This window comes from Carassius auratus, chromosome 50 (genome assembly GCF_003368295.1).
Source record: "Carassius auratus strain Wakin chromosome 50, ASM336829v1, whole genome shotgun sequence".
Classification (NCBI taxonomy): Eukaryota; Metazoa; Chordata; class Actinopteri; order Cypriniformes; family Cyprinidae; genus Carassius; species Carassius auratus.
The window spans coordinates 6,370,542-6,391,546 of record NC_039292.1 but is presented as its reverse complement, the minus strand read 5'-3'; the positions used below and the strand labels follow the sequence as shown (position 1 = coordinate 6,391,546).

Genomic DNA, 21,005 nt, shown 5'->3' with positions numbered 1-21,005 from the left:
AAAAATAAAATAAAATAAAAAACCACAACACAAGAGGCAGTTTAATCAGTTTTAATAAATAAATATAAAAATAAATTAATCTCATTGAGTCATAGTTTAGTAAGGGTCAATGGGACTATAGACAAACCCAAATCCAACTTTCGCTGTAAAGCGATTACAGATGTTTGATGGATTGAGACCCATGTCAAATGAGAAACTTCAAAATAAGTAGAAAATAAAATGCTGATTATGAAAATATAGTGCATGTCTAGCTTTACATCATTCTGCCCTCTGATTGGTCCAGAAGGTTGTACTTACAAATCATCCCAGGTCAGGATGGCTGTTTCTTGATTAAACATAGTGAGGGAATGAAAATTCAAATTTCAGAACTTACTGAGATGTAATTTGTCTATATTTCTTGCTATCTCTCCCCAAAGCACCGCTAACATTCTTGTGCATTCTTGTGCATTTGGTCAAGCTTATTTGTGGTCCATGATATTGCAACAAAAATAAGTGTATTTGACATTTGCACTTTCATTATCTACATGTGACCAAAAAATGTAATTCACCGTGACAGGTGCGCAGAAACTTATGAACATGTGAAGTGACTGAATTGCTTTGAGTACCAAAGTAACAGTAACCACAGTCACATTTGCTATCTACATTTTTAAGATGTGTTTAGGCTGTTTAGGAAGTGAAAACAACAGTAACCGCTAGCTTCACTCATACCATTGTATCATATGAAGGCTGGATTTTCAATGTACATTTTAAGATACTCAGCTACGCTATTTAGCGTTAAGTTTGCACAACTTTTCAAATGTATTTACAACTATGACACAAGAAACTATATGACCTTTTTGTCAGTCAACTATTGTCATCAAACTGCTACGTTCACTGAATAAGATCTAAAATAAAGGGTTGAAATGCTTGGTATGTATATGGTGCAAGGGTCAAAATACAACATCATACCAATATGTCCAAAAGATTATATACACTGTACATGACTGGATGTTTCAAACAGCTTATAACCTTACAATGTATGTTAAAGATGCACCCAGAGGCAGACAATAAAAAAAACCCCAGAATGTTATATAATAATTCTCCTTCTATTATCTTATGTAAAAAAAAAAAAGAAAGAAAAGGAAAAAATGTATGTCACCATCTCTTCAAAAAAAACCTTGATAACTCTCTAATACTTGAGAAAAGCTTCGTAATATTAATCCATATTAAAAGAATTAGCAGTTTTAAAACAAACCCTAAAATATAGCTCCAGGAAGACCAGTCTTCTGTTTTGTGTCCATTTCACAAAAAAGTCTCTTGTCATAACCTCTCAGAATAATCTCTGTTTGATCCCTCTTCTTGTTTTTTTTTTTTTTTTGAAAATAATATATCACAGATATATTTAGCATCTTTCCTTTTGCAGTCCCCTGCTCACAAAATACTAATGCTATGCTAAGCTGTTCTGATTAAGCATGCTCTCATAACCATGCTCCCAAACTGTCAGTGTCTCAATGTGGCGATGAGTTCTGCTTCCTGCCCCACTGCCTGAGGGTACAGATGCTAGCAAACATGCTAGCATGAGACAGTGGTGTGGGAACAACGTAAACAATGCCACAGCATGCAACTTCTTAAAAGTTCAGAGCAAGACCACTGCCTCGCAGTTGCCTGCAAAAACAAACCAAGTGAAAAAACTTGTCAGGACTACTAAATCAACGGCTAGTTCTTGAATCTAAACATCCACTGTTGTGATTGTTTATCATATGTTTATGTGTTGGCTTCTTATGTGTTGTTCTGAAGCATGGTCTTCATCAACTCGCTTAGCGATACGACTAAACTCGGTGGGACTCTTATTGTGGTAAAGATATTACAGTGCAAAATTATAAGTTATTGAATTAAAGCTCCTACGCTAGCAAGACATATGCTATTTCTAATAAAAGTCTCTGAGATAGCACAGAATATAGTGAGCAGTGTCAGTAGATACAGGTGTTCATACACACAGCATTGCCAAGAGGATAACTGTTATACAAGAAAGCAGCAAGGAATGCCGGTAGGGAAAGAAAATAAAGATATAGAATAAGTAGATTGTGTGGAAAAGCACCTCTGAGGTTACAGTATGAGGTGAGAACACAGGTTTTTTTGTCTGAACAACTCCAGAGAGTTGCAGGGTTGTAGAGGTCGGATGGTTTCTGTTGACATCAGTTTGTTCCTTGATCTCGGATTACAACCTCTACAACACATGGCAGCAGTTGTACTGTGCAAATGGGAGAAGCTTCTCTTTAGAGGTGGGCTGAATGTTGAAGGACAAGGCTTTCTCACAGAGTGGGAACTGCAGCAGACATTCTCGCAAGTTTACGTTCTTAACCTTGCTGGGATCAGCCCGGACAGCAGGGTCAATATTTGTGTCCCTGGTTCCCTGGAGGACTTTCTGAGGTTTAGGTTGTACCTCCTCAGGTTTTTCAACTTCACCTGCACTCTTACGCATCTCCACCCCATCAGGACCCAGGTCCACACAGTGGTTCCTTGGCAGGGACCTTGGGGAATCACAAGCAGTTGACACAACCCCAACTTCAAGCAGTCGAGATTTGGCTAAGGTGTTATTGTTGTTTTCTAGAGTGTCCTTTGAAGGTTCACGCTGTGCCCAGCAGCACTGTACAACATCCATTCTGGGAGGTGGTGAAAGTTCATCTATTTTTGGACCTTGAATCTGTTCTCCTTCTTGCTCAACTAAAGACAAGCTAGGGTGTGGGAAAACACTCTTGTCCTTTCCTCTACTTGGTTGCTCTGTGCGGTTTAACTCTTCCACATGGGCTTCAGTGTTTGTGGGCATCTGTACTTGATGTTCCATGGTGCCAGAAGTGACGTTAGACACTGAATCCAAAGGCTTCTTCTGCTCTTCTGTGATTCCTGACCCTTCCTCAAGTTCCTCCTCCTCAGCCAGAGTTTCACAGTTTCTCAGCACTTTACAAGACGGCTTCCCTGTTCTCTTCTGAATCTCTGATTGCGAAGATGTTCTAGAAGGTTTTAAGAGGAGATCTGTTGAAGGAAGAGGATCCAATTTACCTGGTGCCACCTCAAGCTTCACTTCATCCCTGTTTTGCTCATTTTCATCATCCTCATCCTCTTCTTCCTCACAGATCTGCTGTAAGGCTCCAAGGCTCTTGACAGTAGGTTGGTCCGGAGGGCGCAGATTGAGGCTCGAGCATGGAGCCATGCTGCAAAAGTCACTGAAGGAGTTGTCATGACGGTTGGGTTTGGGAGCAAGCAAGTCCCCAGACTCACTCACACCACGTCGTACATAGCTGGAAGACACAGAACTGAGAGGCGCTAAGGGACCTAGAGGTGTTCCTTTTAGTGTATCAGTCTGGGGCACTTGGCTTACCAAGTCCAGTGGTTCTGACATGGGTCTCCTGTAACATAGCCAATAACAATATTAAGTACAATGTATTAGGAAAATGTATGCACCAAGGGTTATGTGGTAAGATACTGTAAGTTCTACAACATAAAATGATAAAATACCTTCAGATCCTAAATTATATATATGTTTAAGATTACAGTAACTTACTGTGTATGTCTTTGTTCAGGAGAGAGACTTGGCTGCTCTTGCTTTTCTCGAAGGAGTCGTTCTCCCAGCAAGTAATACGTAGCTGTGATGTGGTTGTATTTGTCAGCCTCCAGTGCTCTATCATAAAATACAAATTTGTATTATTAACTTACATAATGCTACTCTGAAGAGGCTAGGCTATTCTGAGACCAAAATAAATTATCTAAAAAGAATTAAGAGATACCCACTCCTGGATGGCATCTCGGTCAGCAATGCTGCCACTGATCATGGCCTGCAGTATGAACTCATGCTCCTCAGGTAACAAGCTGCGGTGGGAGGTAAGCGGGGCAGCTGTGTACCCAGCAGGCGAAGGGTCAACACCCTGCAACCAAGGGTGACCCTCTATCTCTGTGAGAGATGCCCGTTTAGCAGGATCTCTCTGCAGCATATGTGAAATCAAACTGAGGAAAAAAGGAAAATAAGAAGGAGAGAATTATGAAAGATTGTTATTGCTTTTTTACCAAAGCAGAATGAGAACATCAGACATGACCTTCTGTCAGGGGGAAAAGAAAAAAAAATCCCATCTTCTCAAACAGACTTGATTTTGTCACCCTTCATCACTCTTGCCTCCATCTCACTTAATTTCAGTCTCACTCTACTTGCAATTTCAATACTTTCCTTTTCTAGCAATCTTAATAAATATTCTCTGCCTAGCTGACAGGCGATGATTGCACAGGCGCATCTTGCCGTCAGAGGAGACGGAATGCTTATCTTTCTGTTGATTAATATTCATGAGCACCTGTAGAGAATGGTTGCTTCAGTGAGGCAAATGGAAAGAATACGAATTTGGTTGGTACTCTTACGATCCAAGCTTGCATGTGTATGTATGAATGCACTGCACCCAGCTTGTTTATTCAAGGCATTTGAGTGTTTATTTCACTGCGGCACTGCTACACATTTATGAAACGTGCATCTCACATAGATGACCAGCAGGGGAAGATGTTTTCCCTTTCAAAGTGTGTTATTTTTCTAGGTCTCTGGGTGTTTGTGTTTATAATCCCACATGCTCCATTGCCCTTGAGCATCAGCAGAGTCTCTTGGTGTGTTTAACCTCAAGACCTTAAATAGCCGTGAGGATGAAGGTTGGGGGGAAAAAAGCGAACTACAGATGAACAGCAAGATGAAAGTATGCCTGAAGACACAAGTGTTCTCCTCTAAGAAAACCCTTCCCATTAAAGGAAGCTTTTGATTGTGGTTAAGGTCATGGGACCCAGTCACTATGTTTGGCTGTGCAGCCAAGCCGAGATGTCTAACACACACTTGTACACACACTCATGCACAATTGACTGATTCATACCTAAACTCAAGCCTGAGAGCTGTTGCTCTGGGGATGTTCTGACTACAAATAGCCTGGAATAAACCCACTTAAAAATAACTTCACTCTGACAAAAGGCAGCCTTGTGTAAAAATCTGGCCACTATCGAGCTACAGTGAACCCAATTAAAATCAGACTTGTGCACCATTTAGATATTTAATATGTTATCAATTTTGTGGTTCTTAAATGTAAAATCTATTATAAAATACTGAACAAATTTTAGAGAAATAAATCTCGTCATCCGAGCACAAAAGTTTTCTATATAAGAAAATTAATAGTCGTAATTAGTCAACATTTAATTAAGTAATTATGTATTGTAGCAAACATTTGTGTGACTTAATTTCAATCATCCCCAACCCTTCATAAGAGCATTACAATGTTATGATTCAAATAATATGCTAAAGCTTAGTTAAGAATTGAAGTGCATCTTAATGAGCTGGAAAATCTAGTTAAAGTTCTTTTATATATATATATATATATATATATATATATATATATATATATATATATATATATATATATATATATAAAAATAGGGAGTTGCCTTGACCTGTTTGTTTCAATATCCATCACCTGGTCCAAGGATGGAAATTCTGTGTGTCTTTTCTTTGCTCATTCAAAAAGAAGCCTAGTTGGCTTGCTTAAGCATGATTTAGAGAGCCACAACCTGTGATTGGCTGGTACAAGTAGGTGTAAACCGATAAAGTACAGTATGTTCAGATGAACTCCGGTCTACACATAGTTATGAAGTTTGGCGTGCTAGTGATACAGACTGTAGTGCAAGGGTGTGGTGTTTGAGAGACCTTGAGAGACTACATCCTGCCAGTTCTCAGAGAGAAACAACAACAATGGCACACAGCTGTCAAGGACATCTTAAAAACTAGTCTTCAAGTACTCAAGCATGTTTTTGTGGGCATGCATCAGATCAGCATGCAAGATCTTAGTGGAAAGGGTTTTACCAGGGTCATATCCTTAGTAATACTGCTTTCCAGAAATAGTGAACTCGACAGCACCAGCATGGAAACAAAAGACTATTGATATATGACATCTGCTGACCCTGAAGAAAACAGGGAATTAAATTTGTTGGAATTAAATCAGATTTAATAAAACTTGTTACATAATGGCTAACTACTATCACGGCGAAAAGAAGATGACTGAGATTTCAACACAATGCAAAAACATATTTTCCAGTGAAAACATTAAAACAAGTTTAATTTATATCAGAAGCAAAATTGCTTCTAATCAAAATTGCTTGCTAATCAAAAAATTATAATTTGTTTTCAAAGAATACAAATCTTAAATTATATTCATACCCCAAATATTTTTTCTTGTTTTATGCATAAATGTAATGAGGTTTATGCTTTAAAGAAGAAAATAACAAATGCCAGTGGCGTAAGAAAAATGAACTAATAAAGCGCATGTTGTAGGAAAAACAATCTTTATATGTAATGCAATTTTGCTTCAGGTAAAAAGTACAAAAATACGGATAAAGAGGGCTTTTTATTTACTTATTTTTGCAGTGCATAAATAAATACATAATAACCTCCAGCCTTCTGGATTAAATCTAAGAAATCTGTTTCTTAGTTGGTTGTGTGTCTGAGAAAAATCTAAGCTCAGATGACATACGTACTCTTTGCATTCTGGAGAGATGTGGTTTGGCACATTGTAGCGACAGTCCATGATCATGATGAGGGTCTCGCTGTCATTGGTCTCTTGAAAGGGTGGGTGTCCACACACTAGCATATAGAGGATCACACCCAGTGACCAGATATCTGAAAGACACACAATAACATCTCAAACTACATCTAAAATATTTCTTAGTTATTCACAACATTAGTTTGTGTAAAATATTGCAAAGATTTTAATTAGGCCTTTATATAAAAATGTCCATCAAATTAAAGTTTTGTCAGCATACTTTAGAAAAAAAATATCCATCACTATGATTTGAAGATGCAATCATAACCAAATCAAATTGTTGTCAGAGTAAATATTTACACAAATATTTTCAGAAAAGAGGGCACAGAACAACACAGAAGTCCTCATGTGACACACGCTCACACTATCAAAACCAACCAATACATAAAGAGAGCTTAAGCTGAAACGCAAATAAAACCAGCCTTAACCTTTTCAGAGTCAATGTATGTCCTCAGACAATAATTAACTTTTAACCAATCATTAATCGTCAATCGCTGGGGCCCTATAGACGTGTTTCTGACTGAATTGTCCCTGAAACTGTTTCTCCATCCAACTGTGTGTCAATCAAGGATCCCAGGAAGTCTTACAGAACATCATGAATCCAAGAAAAAGAGAAAAAAGTAAGAGAGGGGGAGTGTTAGTCCCACAAGGGATGTGTTTGCTTTAGTGGCGTACTTTTCCACAGTGGCTATCCAAGAAAACAAGCTTCCTCTTTTAATTTTTTTCAGCTGTATGACATGCACAGAGCATGTGAAAAAAAAAAACGTATAAATATGGGTGAGAGGTCTAGGTTTTCCTCTTTTAAGTGAAATGATTTAGTAGGATCAGTTTAGATTTTCTCAGATAGATCACTTATTTCATATTCATAACATTTCATTTAACCTTTGATTACAAAGTGAAAGAGTACTGAGAATGTGCTCATTCATAATTTTGGTCTAGTAGCACTGACCTGACCGGCAGTTAAATATGGCTGTGGTATTCTTGGAGCTCCATTACGGCGTTTATAGAAATTCAGAAAAGGCCAGAGGATGAATGCAAACATTACATCCCACTGAAGTTAGTTTTTTTTGGGTTGATTTATTTTAGTGCTTCAATCTAAAATAAAATATATAAAAAAAACTTTAATAATTTTCACTTAGTTTATTATTATTTTTTAAAGGTTTAATTTTATTTAAGGAAAATAACCTTATCTTAGATCCCATATTACCCACTTTGACCCACCTAGTATTAAAAAAAAGTAATTCACCCAAAAAAGCCTTTAAAGTAAATCCATCTGTGTGTTATTCCATTTAATCAACAGCTTAAAATCTGGCATACTGGTTTCAGTGTGTGTGTGTGTGTGTGTGTGCAAGCGAGAGAGTACAAATTTTGTGTGAAAGAGCATGAATCAGAGCAAAGGATCAGCCTGAGAGACAGTCCAGAGAAACAGCATTGTCCAAACAGTGTCTTTAACTGTTCTAACAATAAGCCCTCTCTTCTGCATGTTCCTCCACAGATACAGACAGACAAACATGAGCGCTATGTCTCGCACTGGCACACGCATACATACAGCACGTGATTTAATGTCTATATTGAAAGGCACAAATTAGATTTTTTTTTGAGCACACTCAAATGCTCTTAATATAAATATGGCCAGACATAGAAACATGACACCAAAGGGCTGTCGACTTTAAACTGCATAAAAATCATGACATCCTTTATATCCTATATCCTATAATTTTAGTATTCAACTTGTTCTCTCAATTAAACTTTAATCTTTAGCATTAATTCATCACACATATAAGATATGCAGTTGTTTCTTAGGTTTGTTCTTAATAAGGAAACATCTGCCTTGACAAATAATGTTATGTGTGGAGGTGGCAGAAATAATGAGTTATTGTAAGTTTTTCTTATCTTGTTGTATCTTGTTAAAGTACAATTAGTCACAGAAAGACTCTTAGAGGCCCAGAGCGAGGATCAGTACAGTTTTAAGTGTAGCACACCTCTTGTGTGTTAGTGCCATGTGACTGTAGTTTACACAGTACACATTACACACAATGAAGGCTACCAAGGAACTGCTGTGTGTGTTGATCTGCATTGAGATTACATAATGTGACAACTGTGTGTGAAACAGAATGTCTCTGGACTTGAGGTCTTGAACAGATTCTAATTATGTCTATATAAAATCTATAGTAGATATGCACTGTTTTGAATCACTGTCTTGAATCTAATCTTTAGAATGTTTAAAAATCACTGAAAATCTGGAATCTGGAATCACCCAATCCCTTTTAAGAGCGAGATGCGCCGCTCGCGCCATGGCGGATCGCTATTTACATGGCAGAATTTGTTGGCGGAAAAGCTGAACGCTTCTCAAAGCGAAGAACGCGCCCTTTAAATAACAAAAAAATATTGCGCCATTGACTTTAGACTTAATACCAGGATTGAGGTGGTCTACGGCGCAGTCTTTTTTCAGCTCCTTTAGCATTGCGCCAGCATTGCACCTGAACACACCTCTTTTGTTAAGAGCACACCATGGGAGACTTAGGTCTCTGCAGAGCAAAAGTGGGCGTTTAACACCATATGGGTGTTTTGAAACTGCTGGGTGTTTCTGAATCATGCAATCTTAATGATCCCCCTTACCTAACCCCACCCCTAAACCTAACGTCACTATTACATCAACTAATCAGGTATCATGGTGTAAAAACACCTTGATCTCGTAACTCCCATTACTATCCTGCATAGACCTCTACTTGCACCATGAGCGCACAAATGGGCGTAAATGCATTTGCTAATTAAACGACGTGGCGCTGGATTGGGAAATGTGAACGACGCCGGACTGAAACTAGCAAACACACTTGCGCTGTGCCTTGCGTCGCATTGCGCTGGGTGTATGATAGGGCCCTGAGTGTGTGTGTGAGTTTGTGAGTTGTTACTGAGTCAGTCTCTCCCAGCTTATCTATCTCAGAACATCTCTGATCAGCAACCTGAATACTGATGACACTGAGCTGCTTCACACACACACACAGATAGAGAGATAGATGATGGGGGGGGGGGGGGGGGGTTTAAGTCATAGTGTTGATTTTCCGTTGATTTCTATTGTTTTAGAAATAGATATATTTTCTAGCCCTAACCCGAAACCTTCATGCATACAGTACATTATTTTAATTAATATATATAACGAGCCATTTTCCTCATGAAATGCAACATTTGATACCTACAAAACCTGTATGCATTCAAATGTTGTTTGTTGCATTGAGTGGCCATTACAGCTTACACAGAGAGAGCTGGCACTGAGTGACTGAACTCTTGTGAGTGGATTAGAGCCGAGCAGCTGATTACTGACTATGGATAAAACCTCTCACTGAGCTAATGAATATTCAGCCATGCACAAACATAGACCGGCTCAAAAAAATATGAAATAAAATATTGCACATGAACATACAGTGAAAACAGACCATTTTCTGTTCACAAGTTCAAACTATAGATCTGCTTCCCAGAAAGGAGTTCTACTCTTCCCATCTCTCTCTCCTGCTACTGGTGTTAATGGCATCAGCTTGACCTAGAACTGCTAGAGAAGAAAGCTTTCCAGATGAGGTTTCAGATGCCAACCTGTGCCCAGCAAACTTCAGTAGCCGATTAATCAACCAGGCAGTGGGCCACAGGGTCATCCGATGGGCACTGCCGTCCTGATGATGGATTGAACAGACTAGTACATGAAATACAAACCACTGCTCAACACATCCAGATCTCTTATGTTTATCAGATTTCTATTTTTGGTGCTAATAAAATGTAAATAAGCACTTCAAGTACAAAAATTCTTTAAAATGAAAATAAAGAATACTATGAAGTGCACATTTATATTGTTAGCTCATTGCATTTTATAATAGAAAATAAAGTATCAAAAGGGAGGATAAAAAGCTTTTCATATCTGTAGTCATGGATGTCAAAGACATAGACCTATTATTATTAATATGTGTGTAATATTAATAATAGGTTTATTTTACACTGCAACATATAAATACAATACAATACTATTATTTACCGCTTTCTTATAAATTTCTTCATTTTCAAAAATGCTTTTATTTTGACTGAAAAACCACAGGAAGACCTTGAAGCTTCTTTTTTGCTGACAACAGCCAATGCCAGTTTATAAGCATTTCTCAGTTGATTCAGGAATTTTAGGAAGATGGTTGCCACATGTTGTGCTCCCAAATACACACACTATAAGGTATTTAAAGCAGATGCATCTAAAGTTTGTGTGAAGCAGCATTTACTGTGAACCAAGAAACTATAAACTGGACATCACGAGTTGCCATTCTTCACTCTGAAACATGCTGTGCATATAATTATAGCACTCGAAAGCAAAATTATGCTATAGCTTTAGCTTAGTTAGTGCTATGATTTATTTTGATTAATTGTTTAGCCCTACAAAGGTTATGAGTCCAATTCTACAGTATTTTACCGTAAATGCACCTGTGAACTTGGTAGAAGCTAGCTAAATTAGCCAGATGCTAACATGGGCAGGTTCTGAGACATGCTCTCAACTTCAAAAACCATGAATTAGGAACCACTAAGAGTGAGATGAGCCTGTGTCATCCGAATTGCTCAATGTATTCGGGTTAATATGCTAACTGTCAAACTACAGCTATAGGAAAGCTTCACCATTGTGTTTATATGCGTGTTTACTGTTCATTCTGACTGGCCCAGTAAGTTAAACATTTATAAATCATGACTACTCAGCCCTTATCTACCTGTTCTAGTTCTACCATGGATAGATTTTGCTTGGAGAGAGGTGAGACAAGCCATCAGGTTCACACGCTTTTAGCATCCTAGCATGTATGTGTGAGTATAGCCTCCTTTGCACGCTTTGCTGGGTCTCGGCAGAGACTGACCCAGTTTGTGCAGATCTAATCCTGGCACATGCAGCCACAGTTAGAATTACTGTCCCTCCGTCACATGACACTCTGGCAGAAAATATCATACAAATATGATATTAATAATGTTAGAGCAGAGGAGCGGAAGGGTACACATGGCAGCTCAGCACACATCTGTGCTTTAGAAATCCCTAGTGAACTGGAACGAGAGGAAGACAGCAAGAGAGACAGACAGGTTCAGTGTCAGTCCTGTTAGTCTTCATCCTCCTGTTTGTGTCACAACGTGAAACTTAAGTGTCCTCTAAAGTCTGTCTGTCTCTCTGGCTCTTCACTTGTCATACACTAAGTCTTCAGCTTCATGACATTTTTTCAGCGTTTGTCGTGAGTGTTGCGTTTTTAAGACAGTGTGTCAAGCTAAAAATAGTCCAACTTCCGAAACACATCCCTAGATCCCTATGTTCTGTTCTATTCTGTTGCACTACAACTATTTTTGAATACAATAACTTGATTTGTATGAATGCACCCTAAGAAACACATCAGATCAAGATAATGAAGACGGAATAGTCAGTAGTCATTTGGGCAACCTAATGACTAGAATATTTTTTAAATATGTAGTTTTTACACGTCTACTATTTGAAACTATGAATCTACAGAATACTTGAATCCATTTAAAACTATACATTTTTAAACCTATTGGAATCTCATAATCTATGAAAATTTACAACTACACATCTCTATGAACTTTCAATCTATTTAGAATCTATAAATCTTTAGAATTTTTAAATCTGTAAATCTTTAAAACTATGAATCCTTATAAAATTTATTCCAAACTTATGAAGCTTTTTGAAACTACATTTTTGTAATCTTCAGAATTTTTAAATCTATTTTTAAACAGTGAATTTTCAGATAATTCAAGTCTTTTAAATCATTTGAATCTTCAAGATCTGTGAATCTATACATAATTCATTCTTTGAAACTGAATTTTCATAATTTTGTAATCTTCAAATATTTACAATCTTGGAATTCTAAAGATTCTTTGGAATATTTGGAATCACTGGCATTCTAGGATCTTCAGAACCTAATAATCTTTAGAACTGTTTGAATCTTAGAATCTCAGAGCAGTGAAATGGAAAAGTACACACTGTAGTTTAAAGTCTGTGCTCATCTTACATCTGTGCTCTAGAAAGCTCTGTTGAACTGGATCAAGACAAGTAACAGGAAAGAGAAAGAGAGACAGAACTATTTGTTGTTGGTCCTGTTACACTTCATCCTCCTGTCTGAGTCAATGTTACTGTCCTCTAAATTCTGTCTCTCTTCTTGCCTCAGTCTCGCTCTCAGTGAATCTGTCTCTCTCTCTCCAAACACATCTCTCTCTCTCTCTCTCTCTCTCTCTAAATCTGCTTTCTTTTCATTTCTCCTCCTCTCTTTGCAATACAATGAGTCTCTAGAGCTTAATAAGGAGACTGGGTTTGAACAATGGAATGGATGATGGATAGAAGGAACGTGAGTTCACGGCTAGCCACATTCATCCTCCAAACAATTTTCAAAGACGCAACATTATAGCACATACTGCACAAGATAGTCCCAGATCAAAGCACTTCCTGACACAACAGAAAAATATACAACAGACAGCAAAAACATTCTATACATCACTGTGGCTAGATGATATGGATTTTAATGGTCTTTTGTCAATGTCAAAAGTAAACAGTGTTTGGAATCCATTTCACTACCCTTAATTTTGCCAGTTTACTGCAGGGATTCTGAATGCATTCTGACCTGACACAAATCTCCTAGCTTGACCCCTGCTAGAGCACAGATGTGCTGTTCATTCAGTAGAAGATTTCTGCTCGGCAAAACAGCGATTAAACTCAGAACAGACACGTGGGGAGAGGGGAGGATCAACGACGAGAGAAAAGCAAACCATCCCGGTGTTCCTGCGCCCTTCACAATTTAATCCCTTGGTGGATTAGTTTGACTGCGCATGCAAATTAAGAGTCTGAAAGGACAGAATTTAGCATCTACTGAAGAATGATTGACTGAATAAAATGACATACAGATAGAAGAGAAACTTTCAATCTTTGAAATCGTAAAACCTACGAATCTTTGAAACTATGAATCTTTAGAATCTCTTTTGAATCTATGAATGTTTCAAATGTTTTTTTTTTCAATTATTAGAATCTTAAATTCACGAATCTTTCAATATTTGAAATCTTACAATATATGAATCTTCTAAAGATAAAAAAATGAATCTATGAGTCTTTAGAACTATGAACCTTCAGAATCTATGAATCTTGCAATCTTTTGGATGATTCTGAATGGGAATTTGAATGAGAAATCAAATGTGATCTTCAGGTATTCTAAATGCAGAAAAAAAGAGAGTTTTATCACTTACCCACTGCTGGAGCATCATACTCTTCACCCAACAGTATTTCTGGGGCAGAGTATGCCAGTGAACCACAGCTGGTCATCAACATGGTCCCTGGCTGAAAGTGGTTACTGAAGCCGAAATCTGTCAGCTTCACCGTCCCCTGCTGTCTGAAGAACACCACATTCTCCGGCTTTAAATCTCTGTGGACAACGTGCAGACGATGGCAGTAGGCTATTGCTCGTATGATCTGCGCAAAGTGCACTTTCGCCGTGTCTTCGGCCACCCCTCCTTCATGACGTAAGATGTAATCGTACATGTCACCTCCGTCGCCCAGCTCTAGGATGAGGTACAGCTTGGTCTGCGTATCGATGACCTCATACAGTCGCACTACATTGGGGTGTTGGACGAGTTTCATGCAGCGGACTTCTTGAAGCAAGTGGCCAGTCGCCAAGTCATCAAGCTTTGTCTTGTCGATGACTTTGACTGCTACTAACTGGCCTGTGAATACATGACGGGCTAGTTTGACCACAGCAAAATGGCCTTTGCCTAAGGTGCGGTCTAGGTCATATAGGCCGGCTATCTTGCCCTCGTAACCGCTTTTGGTGGCAGCCATTTTGGATCAAGTAGAGGAGGTACAGTTGGAGGACTAGGCTCTCTTACCAGAGGGAGCAGAAGGAAACTGGAGCTCTACTGAGACATCACCTGTGGAAAAACAAAAAAAAGAAATAATGACACATGTAAACAGCGACCATAAACATATTAATTGATAATGATATTTTATGTCATGTATGGGGAAAACTGATCTAATTGGTGATGCGAAATACTTGAAAACTCACTGCAACATACAGTCTACCACTCAGAAAACCTGGCAATGCCACTCCAACCATCCATAGCTTTAGTGACCCTAGCAACCGCACAGCAGCATTAACAATCACATAGCAACATCCTGGAAACCATTTATAATATCCTTGAAACCCCACAGCAACATGTTAACCAATCAAAACCTTATCTATAGTATAGCATTGGCCTGGTAAACATCCTTTATAGCAACGCCATAGCAAGGTGTCAACTACCAGTAAAAATACCATTCTAACCGACATCTAACTATATGGGATACCTTAGCAACAACATAGCCAATAATAGCCTGGAGATATCCCATAACACCCTAACAACCTAGCAACTGTATAGGAATTTGCTAACAACCATAAACCAGCACTTTCACTTGTGGTACAGCTTAATAGAACTTTAAAAGGTTTTCATATGGCATCAGGCTGGAAAACCCTTTTAGGCACGTTTAAGTGGAGGGGATGTAGTGCTCTTTGTGTTGAAACAGACAGTGTTACATATAGATGTGAACTGCACTTGCTTTCAGATTCACAGTGTTATTGAAGAGAGGAAGATGAGTGTTTGGAGGGAGTACAATGCAAGCTGTCTAACAGGTTTTTATACTGATCCTATGCATTTGCTCAAGAGAAGTCAAGTACTGTTGGTATTTGCCTATAAGAATGCCAGACACTGAAAATCTTTCAAAAAAACAATTAAACAATTGTCTCAGAAACAAATGATTATTATAGCCACACCAGGCTTACTTCACTGTACAGCAGTTACTTAGCAAGAGTAGTTACTAATACTATTACTAAGAAATTCAAATAAATCCACCCTATTACTTAACAGTGAACTCCTGTACTATCAGACTTATAGGGAGTGACAATAACTTCATGCCCAAGCACGAGTGTGGCTGTATACTACAATTTCAGCCGAACCTGGAGGTGACGTCTTAATGCGTGCTAAGACAAAACCCATTCAATACTGCGATTGCAGACAGTGACATTCATTTTCAGGTCATCTATATTGTATTACACAAATCGTTTGCAATTACGTTGTTTCATTCAACTGATGAACATTTGTGAGTAAGACTATTTTTATTCAGTTTTAACATTTGGTGTACATGCAAATGTAAGAATTTAAGGGACTTTAAACATCATAAATGAGTTAAAACCCAAGCTAAACTAAATTAAACAAAACCAGACTCAAACAAAACACCAAAAAGCACCACAGCACAAAAAAAACAAACAAACAAAAGTAAACAAACAAAACAGCACCAAAAATTTTTTTAAAATCTAATTAAATGAAATATTCTCAAAGAGAGATAATTGATGGAACCTAATAAAACTTATATATAAATATGCTCTAATGTACTGGATACAAACAGAAGAGTGGAAAAAGAGAGGAGTGAGAGGAGGAGAGTGCATTTTTGGATCTAGTGTCAGAGGAGTCGGGTGACAGAGGCATAGAACAAATGGTGTAGATCAATACCTGTAATGCTATATCATTATTAGTGTGTGTGTGTGTGTGTGTGTGTGTGTGTGTGTTTGTTTGGGTGTGGTTTGATGAAAGTAGCTGAATAGTTAATGACCTGTGATAGAGGCTGAACAAGACACTAATGGTATGATGCCTGTCTAAAATGCCAATGTTATTGTTAACTAGAACCAAAACCAATTTAAAAAAAAGTTTTTGTTCACTGAGATACAACTGAAATAAAATCTATATAAATATTAGGTGAAATGCTGCCTTGGCAACTAACTGAAAATAAAATTAAAATGAAACAAATAAGGACTATGACAAAAACAGAAAAGCTAAATGCAAGTATATTTAAAAAAAAGTATATAAAATTACTAAAACTAAAATAACAATTCAGATTATTAATAGATATTATAATAGTACATAAACAATACTACAATGATGCATGCTCACACGCAAGAACATGCTTAAAAAATGAAGTATACTCGAGAGCTTTTCTTGTCTGTTGAAATCAATGCTGCTAATATTAAGCTGCCCTTTGTCTGACGGACCAAGTGTTTTGTGGTGGATCGGAACAAAATTACACATGAAAAGTTTTTATTACTCACCAACATCTCACCAAAAGCTGCATTTATGAATGATATGTTGTGTTTTCAAAAGAACAGTTCACTGAAAAATTAGAACTTTCATTGTGTGGACATTCACTGAGTGAATATTCTTCATAACATTTCCTTTTGCTTTCTCAAATGCCATGAGGGTGATTTCAATGACTGAATTATTCCATTGACAGAAGAGAATTCAATCTGTTTCAGTTTGTTTCTAAGTCAGAGCTTCCTGCCTCTAACACACTGGTGAGCAAAAACTTTGAGGTTTTGTTGCCTTGTGTGAGATGTATTTATTTAGTGGTTAAGACCGAAAGTAAAACAGAGCCAGATGAAAGAAGAATGAAAGAGCAAAAACAGTACAAGGATGTAACAAAGACCAGTTGGCCTCCATATTGAGGAAGGATAGGGCTGTCCACCCTTTCCACATTCAGCTCTAGCATTTATAAAACAGGGCAGTATTTCCTAAAGGGAGAGGGGAGCAGACATGGTGCTTCCTCCTGATAGCTGTTAGGCAGAAACCCAGCATCCGCAGTTAAAGATAACTCTCAGTTACACAAGACGCATACATGCTAACATACACAGACATGGCACTTCCTGCATTTCCTTGCCTTCCTGCAAGCGAGGAACTCGCACGTCGAGGCGTTGGGAATCAAGTAGGCTCAGCGTTTCTGTGAGAAAATGTCCGCTGCCTGAGATGCTGGGGTCCTTTGTCACCCTCTGCATGAGTGTCAAAGGCAAGAAAACAGACCCGACTCATTTGTGCGCCGATACGAAAAACACAAACCCGTACGCGGGGCTGTCAAGAGGCTCGCGGTCTGACAGGAGGCACCAGGGGAGAGGTGTGAAAGAATGAGTCATCCCGCTCTCCCTTTCGGAGGAGTGAGGGCTGATGGACGAGCAGAGTAAAGAGATGTGAAAGAGATGCAGAGTTGGGGAGAATATAATGGGGTTGCCTTTAGATATGATCTCATCGCTCCATTTTCCCATCATGCAACATTGAAGGTGATGAGGTCAGCATGGCATAGTGGGAGCTTGCGTGTCTGCTATTTGAAGTGCATTAACGTGTGCACTCACAAAAACGGAAAAACTTTTGGTAAAATTTATATAGTACTTGCAGAAAGATGCAAACATTTTCACGAAAAATAAACATGATTTCAAATTATTTTTTTTAAAATAATTATTGTTTAATTTTAAAAATATATTGCAAATTAAGAAAAAATTTACACCACACATATGGAAAAAAAACATATTCTGGGTGGCTTTACAATTATGGTACATTAAGATTAAATTTTATATAAAGATATTTAGATCTTTAGAGAGTGACAGTTTGCTAATAGTCACTAAAAGTAGTAAATGAAAGGTTCTTCAGAAAGCTCTTACATGGAAATGGTTTGGGTGGGTTTTATGCAAATGACTAACCTCTGGTCATGTGGTCGCTCATTTAGAATAACGAGGTTAAGAACAAATTCTTGTGCATTCATAGGTGTTGTGAATTGGGCCGAATGAGATCCAGTGTTGCAAATCCTAGTAAGCTGCCTACTGAGGGAAACTTAAGGGCAAACTCCTGTCCTGACTGTTCTAAAAAGATGCTTCCCAAATTACCAAATTTAGTCCAAATTCAAAGGAAGTGTGCAATCTGGGAGAATGTTATCCCAGAATACATTGCTATTACCAGTAGCTTCAAGATAGAGGACATATATTTTGAGTACATTTAATTCCAAATATACTCAATGGCCTTTCACACAAAACACATTTTTGCATTCCACTGTTCTACTTTTCTATGAAAACATGACTAAATGGTCACATTTGACCGCTGAGCTGGGCTTTCCATGAGCTGCTATAATTAAAAGTTAATCTTTTGTTTTTTCCAATTATTTATAATGATCCTATTTACAATATAATTATGATGAAAATTATTTGTAAAAAAAATATATTTTACCTAATATTTGTGGACAGTGCTTAGAATATAGTGTTTAGCTTTGCTAATGCCGAACTCCATTGAAAAAAAGGCAAGTTAAGCTCATAGTGTGCTATTTGTTGCTGATGTAGACTGTTGCAAATGTATCCCTTATGAGGTTTCATGACTAATAAAATGTTATCTTAGAATGTATACAGTGAGGTAGCTGGCTTCATTTTGATACAAAGTTCATGTGGAGAATTTATTATGCACTCTTTTTATTTCTTGTCTATCTCTTTCCACTTGGTTTTAAATTTTAAAACTAAATCCTTAAACTTAACCCATAACCCAAGTTTCCAATGACATGCAGTTTGTCTGTAAACACAAATCTGCTTCGCAGCATGACAAAACAACAGCCAGTTGGAAGACATTTGGTCCCTAAATTGTAGGTGAAACTTGATCTGGGTGACCTGCGTTCCCCTCTTGTCCCAATTTCCTCAGGCCTGCCTTGTGATGGAGCTGAAGTGTCTTAGGACATTACTGTGACATACACACGCACTCGTCTTATCCTTTTTAATCCGAGGCACAAAAGAATCACTGTGTAACCCACAAACTTGGTAGCTTGCCAGAAGGAGCATACACCATGTTCTAGCACATATGCTCACACACATGCATGTGCACACAAACAAACACACTGCTGAGTCTAGGACTTTGGCTGCATGCTATATATACACACTCAAGTATCTACTGTAATGCAGAACATAGAAGACCGTATACATAACAGTCTAATGACTTTATCCAGCATCCTTTGGATCGTATTACTGAGAATCTCTCCTAGTATTTCTAGTATTCCATTTCCAAATTCCAGAAAACATCTTACAATGCATCTCTCTTATTTTAGTTTTCATTGCTACAGGATTCTCACACTAATTAAAAAAATTCTAACTCATTACATTTTTTATAATAATAATATATATATATATTCAATATTTTACTAGCTCATTAAATTTTCATGCAATTTAGATCATGAATGCAAAAAAAAGCAAATCAAAGTTTTCTTATATTTAAATATTTCATGAACTAGAAATCTATAATTGTATGTACAGTATTACAGCAAACACACACACACACATAAATACAAATATACAGTGAATTGTAAATATACAATAAATATAATATTTCATGAGCTAGGAAATGCTCTTTGCGAGTGAAAAATCATGGACATTTTTCTTAACTTTCCATGACCACAGGAACAGTTTTCTATTTTTTTTATGTGTTTTATTGGCATGACAAATCTTTGTACATTCGTATTGCCAAAGCATTTGCAATTTCTCTGCATCCAATAAAACTTTGCAAAACTAAAACAGACTGTACATAAATTAAGAAAGATAAAAATAAAAACCTGACCCCTTCTCATTCTCTATCCTTGTCTCTGTCTCTTTGTCTTGTTTTCTTTCTCTTACCTGCTGTGTGCCATGCTGTCAGATGCCCCTGGATGTCTCCAGGGCTAGGAATACACAGAGAGGAGGATAGGGTGACTTCCATGCTGTGTGTGTGTGTGTGTGTGTGTGTGTGTGTGAAGGAGAGAGAGAACAGAAATGCAGGCCAGCACAATGCAAAGCCTCTGACACAATGTTTGTCTGCCAACCACATCTTCCAACTCACCTTTAATAATTCATTCTCTTTAATAGCAAAATACCTGCTAGCTATATGAAATGACACATATAAAACAATAACTACATACATACATAATAATTAAAATCACCATTATGAACCATAACACAAACAATAACATCAAACTATTACACTCTGGCACGCTTTCAACGACCTCAATGGTATTAAACCCTTATTTTATGATATCCTACATATAAATCACTAAGGACGACTTCAGTATTCAATTCAACAAATAGTTAAACACGCCAAACGCATTTGTATTCTATAATAACTTACCATTTAAAGTGGTACGCAGCGTTTCAGACGTCTATGTGTAAACGAAGATTCGTTGGAAATATTCTCAGCTTCCCTCGAGTATTCTGCTGGAGGCTACACACAAGAAAATCGCTTCTTTACGGCTTCAAACATCCGCTCACTGTTGTTTTTATCAATAAATGATGCCCGCTGTCCGACCTGGACGAGGCAGTGGTGCGCGCGTCGCTCCGCAGTGCTCGCGCGCTCACTTCTTCTCTAGCGCTCGAGCGCTCTCCCTCTTCTGACGTCAATGCATTCCAGCTTACCCGGACTTGAGCGAGTGAAGGAGAGAGAGAGAGAGAGTTGAGGCAGGGCCACATGAAATGTTTCTGAAGTCTCAAGAACACTATTATGCAACTGGCTATAATTAGGTGAAGGGACCGTGTGGAAAAACAGCACTTGGACTGATATTCCGCTCATTTA

General features: G+C 37.9%; 1 protein-coding gene across 2 annotated transcripts; it reads right to left on the bottom strand.

The window, feature by feature from the left end:
* Window positions 1–36: 36 nt before the first annotated feature.
* Window positions 37–20,841, bottom strand: LOC113066796 (SNF-related serine/threonine-protein kinase-like). Of its 2 annotated transcripts, none has more exons than XM_026238832.1 (6): window positions 20,565–20,841; window positions 13,836–14,513; window positions 6,526–6,667; window positions 3,769–3,981; window positions 3,542–3,658; window positions 37–3,386 (listed from the first exon to the last, which is right to left on the bottom strand). In XM_026238832.1, exons 2-6 carry the CDS (start codon window positions 14,422–14,424, stop codon window positions 2,207–2,209), a joined length of 2,241 nt encoding a protein of 746 aa, XP_026094617.1. In that variant the 5' UTR covers window positions 14,425–14,513; window positions 20,565–20,841; the 3' UTR covers window positions 37–2,206. The 2 variants fall into 2 exon arrangements, with proteins under 2 accessions (XP_026094617.1, XP_026094618.1); XM_026238833.1 differs by lacking the exon at window positions 20,565–20,841 and adding an exon at window positions 20,078–20,524.
* Window positions 20,842–21,005: the final 164 nt, after the last annotated feature.